A 5,227-nucleotide genomic window follows, 5' to 3' on the forward strand; every position below is an offset into this window, starting at 1 on the left:
GCAACCAAACAACAACGAAAAAATGAAGGGTACGGATGTATGTTATTGAAAAGTTCTTTGACTTTTTAACCAAGGATAGTTTTGTTAAACTGACACTTCAGAGGATGATGGAAAGTAGCAAGGTTAGCAAATGGGGCTTTATTACACACAAACTCCAGAATAAGTCAGTTATAAAGTATAAAAAGCAACTGTTCTTTATGCCAATTATGAAACTGACAGGTTTTCAAAGTATGAATCAGAGAGGGTATTTTACTACTGCAGTGTCAGATTTCTCTCGGGTTATATTTTCCATACTCACACTGTCCAGAATATTGAAAGCTGATGGATCAATGTGATACTTTATTTTGTCCTGTTGTATTTTTTAATTAATGTATTTTAAGACAAAGGAAAATCAGTACACTAATAGGGCGGCATGAAAAGCATTAACAAATGCAAAATTGGGTGCAAGTGTACCACAGTCACACAGAATGATTTTCACTGCAGGAGAATCTCTGACCAGATCCACACAGAAAATGCAACCACACGGTTAAAATTATTATTTCTATGGTGTGATGAAAAAACTTCGCATAGGGTCTTTATTTTGTTTGTTCCTAGCTCCCACGCAGGACAAAAGAAATACTCTGTATTATTTATCCAGGTAAAACGGCGGATCTTTAGGACTAACAGACCTACATGTGGGACAGACTAAACAGTGGCTAAGGTAGCTGCCCCTCTGCAGCAACCCAGGCTGGGGAGCAGGTCTGTGGAGAAGGTCCTGGGGCCATGCTGGGCAGCGAGATGAGCACGGCCAGCAGTAGCCCTGGATGGAAGGAAGGCCCACAGGAAGCTCCTGTGTGAACAGTAGCACGGCCTGTTGGTCGAGAGAGGCAATAATGTGTCTGCTCAGCACTCATGAGACAAGGGCAGTGTAGTTTGTCGAGCTTTGGCATCCCCCAGTAGAGGAAACACACTGGTAAACTGGAGTGAGTTCAGATGAGGGCCCTGAGGTGTCCAGGGCTGCAGCACTGTCCGGCCCTGCAGGCTGAGGGGCCTGGCTCAGCCTGGGGAAGGCATGGTTTTGGGGGGCACCAAACAGCAGCCCCCATACAACTACAGAAAAGCCATCAAGAAGACGGGAGTCAAACTCTCCAAAGCAATGGACAGTGGGAGGAGGAGAGACAACAGGTATGAGTTGAAAGACGGGTAGTTCAGACTAGATATAAAGGGGGAAAAATCACGCAGGGGGTAATTTAGCAGTGGATCAGGTTGCCCAGAGAGGGTGTGGGAAATGTTGGAGGTTTTCAAACCCTGGCAGGACAGAAGAAGCTTGTCTGGTCTCCTGGCTGACTCTGCTGTGACCAGCTGGCTGGACCAGAGGCTTCCTCAGGTCCCATCCAGCCTGAATCACCCTGTGATTCTGTCGTCATTTCTAAAGACAGTCTGCAAAATCTTCCTAAGTAATAGGGCTGCTCTTGTCACCATGGTAAAGTTTTCCTATTGTCTAAGGTAAGTCTCTTCTGCAATGTAAGCTCTTAATTCAGTTTTTTTCTACTTCAGGTGTACACTCTCCCTCACTGCAGTAACTTACATGTATTTGAAGACTGCTACCATGCCATTTTCAGGTTGCTTTAGAAGATTTTTTCCATTAAGTGCCACATTTCGATTTGTTCTAACTTTTGGGCAACCATGTGTGCCAATTTTCTTGCTGATTTCTCAGTATGCTTAAAGCATGAAGTTTAGCAGGAATACACTCAGCTAACTTTTAAAATTTTCTCTACTCTGAATTTCACTGATTTTCATAGTAAAAATTTTCACAGTGCATTTTTTCTCATCATCCCATATCTCCTAGGCTGCGTATTATCTGATTGTGCAACACTTAAGCTGCTTTTGGAGTGAAATAGCCATGTTTTTCTTTCTTGCCTTTGTGGTCACAAAAAATTATTAAACTGTAATTCCTATGGTAGCTCATTCTGTGCAGTCATCCCTGTCTCTAAGCTCTACGATTTTTCTGAATTTGCATGTTTGCAGCTCACAGGTACGTGTTTATTCTCAGTGGAACAGCATCCTGCTAACTCTTTTCTTGCTAGCTACTTTGGTTTTGTTTGTTTTCTCAACAGCCTGAGCTGCACGCCCATTTTCCTTGTTCCTCAGAAGGTTTTCCCTCATATAAACACATACACCTGTGTTTTCTGAGACTACTCTTCTTCCCATTCCTTGAATTCTCTTGTCGTAGCGAAACAATTTTGCTTCAGTGCCTCAGGGTGCACACTCTTATTTATCAATCTTTCCTATATTTAAACAGGTGTCTGAAAGTGACAGTGACTGCAGTGTAGGAGAGATGGAAGGGGCGAAGCTGCCTTCTGCCTTAAGCCAGAGGCAGAGCTGTGACAGCTCTCCTCTTTGCCTCAGGGTCAGCATCCCCAGTCGCACTGGTTAGTCTGCCTGCGGTGCGGCACATGAGGAAGCACAACTCCTTCATCCAACACATTATGTAAAGACAGATGTTTTCAGCTTACTCAGGCATTACAATTAGGACAGAATAGGATGCCCTGAACAAAAACGATAACAAAATCAGGGTATGCTTGAACAGCAAAACAAAGACATTAGTGCATCATGGGTAGCCGTAGCTTTAATGTAGCTGGCACAGGCAGAAACAGCATCAAAGATGCATTAGCACAAAATTCAGTGTGGGCTGGCAATTGGGATAAGGTCTTGGGGGCTCCACTCACATTCATACCTCTACGACATTACTTCTGTTTCCTCTGTGCTAGAAAGGTAAAGGGTAACTTAAAATCCTGCCCCACAAGGCCATCACTCTTGCTGCTGCAGTGAAGAAACAGCTTGAAGACTTTCCTTATTTAGTAAGAAATCACTTTGGGTTTTCCTGGATTAGGTGTTAGCCACGCAACATTGCAACAGGCAGACTCAATCACCTGGGACCATGAGCGCACTTGGATAAGGTTCCCTATTAAATCACCCATTTTCTTAAAAACAAATAGAGGTGCAGTAAATTTTGCAGTTGTGCCACGTGTACTTTTTGGTCTGAAAAGTAACAGCTTTGGTGTGAAAAGTAACAGTGTCCTAGACTCTGGTCAACTTTTAGGGTTTAATTTTTTAGTGTTTATTTACTTAAATTTTACTGAATATAAAAAGAGAATTGGACATGCTGTGTAGCTAATGAGCTGCTACTGATGGGAGGACAAATTCATCTTCACGTTTATTTCAATGAATTCTAACCAACTGCAGTTTGCAGTCCTGTGAAAGCTTTAATATTTGTTATTTAATAATGACAATATTTGTGGTCCTACTGTTTACAGACAAGTTTTGTCAAGGGGAACTGATGTCAGGGATCAGAGAGTTTTGTGATCTTTGACATATGCATTTGCCAACCTCGACAAAATAAGCCACTGAAAAATGTTGTGAAGATGTTTGCACAGCCTTTCTGATAAGGTGTAGCATGTCTCCAGTCCAATAACATCTGCTGTGAAATAAAGATTAGAATGAAAAGGCAAACTGAACTTGAACAATCTCAAGTTTACCAAAATGTACTCTTCATCTGAAATGCAGGTGGAAAAATACGTTGAAGTGGTGCACATGCTCCCCTTCAAGCACATGCTTCCCAAGCATACCTGCTGTTGAATAAGCTACAAATATGTTTTAGATGTCACTCAGGAGTGTTGTTCAGTTGTAATGCAGATAAATTCCCTAACTACTGAAGACATGGCATGTTTAGAATAATTAGCTGTCATAAACATAAATAGAGCTATGTGTCAACAATGATCTGAGGATAATTTTTTTAGAGACAGAAGAGTAATTCCATTTCTAGAATTTTTTCGTGTTGAAGTTCCATTTCCCAGATTTTTATTTCTGGGGATATTAGTCCAGTAACAAGAATATTGAAACTCACAATGTTAATTTAAAATTTTAAGTCATGAAGTGATGGTCTTTTGTTACTAGTCCTGGCTGGACTGCAAATCCTAAATTTACTATTGAAGTGAAGTATTCTCTAACCCACTGCAAGTCTTTTAGATTATTACAACTAGCATGTCATCGCTTACATCACATTAATTTGTCTTCTTGGGAACGGTATCACAAAGTAAACTCTTCACATGTACCTGTATTAATGTCTGTCTTGTTGTTTTTGTAATTTTCTTCCCTAGATTTTTCCCTCTAGCTGAGCAACAGACACGCGGAGAAACATGCCTGAGCAAAGCAATGATTACAGGGTGGTTGTGTTTGGAGCTGGAGGAGTGGGCAAAAGTTCTTTGGTCTTGCGGTTTGTGAAAGGCACTTTCCGAGAGAGCTACATCCCTACTATTGAAGACACCTATCGACAAGTGATTAGCTGTGATAAGAGCATATGCACTTTGCAGATAACTGATACTACAGGGAGCCATCAATTTCCAGCCATGCAACGTCTTTCTATTTCTAAAGGACACGCTTTCATTTTGGTTTACTCTATCACCAGCCGTCAGTCCTTGGAGGAACTCAAACCGATCTATGAACAAATATGTCAGATTAAAGGAGATGTAGAAAGCATTCCAATAATGCTGGTGGGGAACAAAAATGATGAGAACCAAAATCGAGAGGTGGACAGCAGCGAAGGAGAAGCCATGGCTAAGAAGTGGAAATGTGCCTTCATGGAGACCTCTGCTAAGCTGAACCACAATGTGAAAGAGTTGTTCCAAGAATTGCTAAACCTAGAGAAACGCAGGACTGTGAGTTTACAGATCGATGGCAAAAAAAGCAAGCAGCAAAAAAGGAAAGAGAAGCTGAAAGGCAAATGTGTGGTGATGTGAAATTGCACTCTCAGAAGTCATTCGTGCAGTCTCACCTCTCTGACAATACCCATGTAAAACCTACAGACAGCAACCAACCATGCAAGACCCTATTTATTAGTGTTTGTTTTAAAAGAAATATTTGGAGTTTAAAAAAATATTAGTTACTGCGTTTACGATGAAAAAAGCCAACAATTAAAAATTTATGTACTCTAGCTATGAGTAAAAAAAAAATAAATCAGGAAATAAAAGGAAGATGGGCCACGATCTCTGATTTTCTAATTTACAGAAGAAAAGAAATTACATCCTTAGCATAATGTGAAAGATTTGGAAAGCCAACTTCATATTATCTGCATTTGTATATAACTGCAAGAGAAGGCAATGTAAAATGTTAGAAGAAAAACGAAGAAATGGCAGTGAAGAAACCTAGAACCTGTAAATGCATGCTGAGTGGTGTTACCACCTCTTTT

General features: G+C 40.9%; 1 protein-coding gene across 1 annotated transcript; it reads left to right on the top strand.

Moving 5' to 3' along the window:
• Positions 1 to 4,133: 4,133 nt before the first annotated feature.
• On the top strand, positions 4,134 to 4,981 carry LOC104510305 (GTP-binding protein Di-Ras2). The gene has a single exon (XM_010152504.1). The coding sequence runs from the start codon at positions 4,179 to 4,181 to the stop codon at positions 4,776 to 4,778; it is 600 nt and encodes a 199-aa protein (XP_010150806.1). The 5' UTR covers positions 4,134 to 4,178; the 3' UTR covers positions 4,779 to 4,981.
• Positions 4,982 to 5,227: the final 246 nt, after the last annotated feature.

The sequence above is a fragment of the Eurypyga helias genome, unplaced genomic scaffold (assembly GCF_000690775.1).
Source record: "Eurypyga helias isolate BGI_N326 unplaced genomic scaffold, ASM69077v1 scaffold40495, whole genome shotgun sequence".
In the NCBI taxonomy this organism is placed as follows: domain Eukaryota; kingdom Metazoa; phylum Chordata; class Aves; order Eurypygiformes; family Eurypygidae; genus Eurypyga; species Eurypyga helias.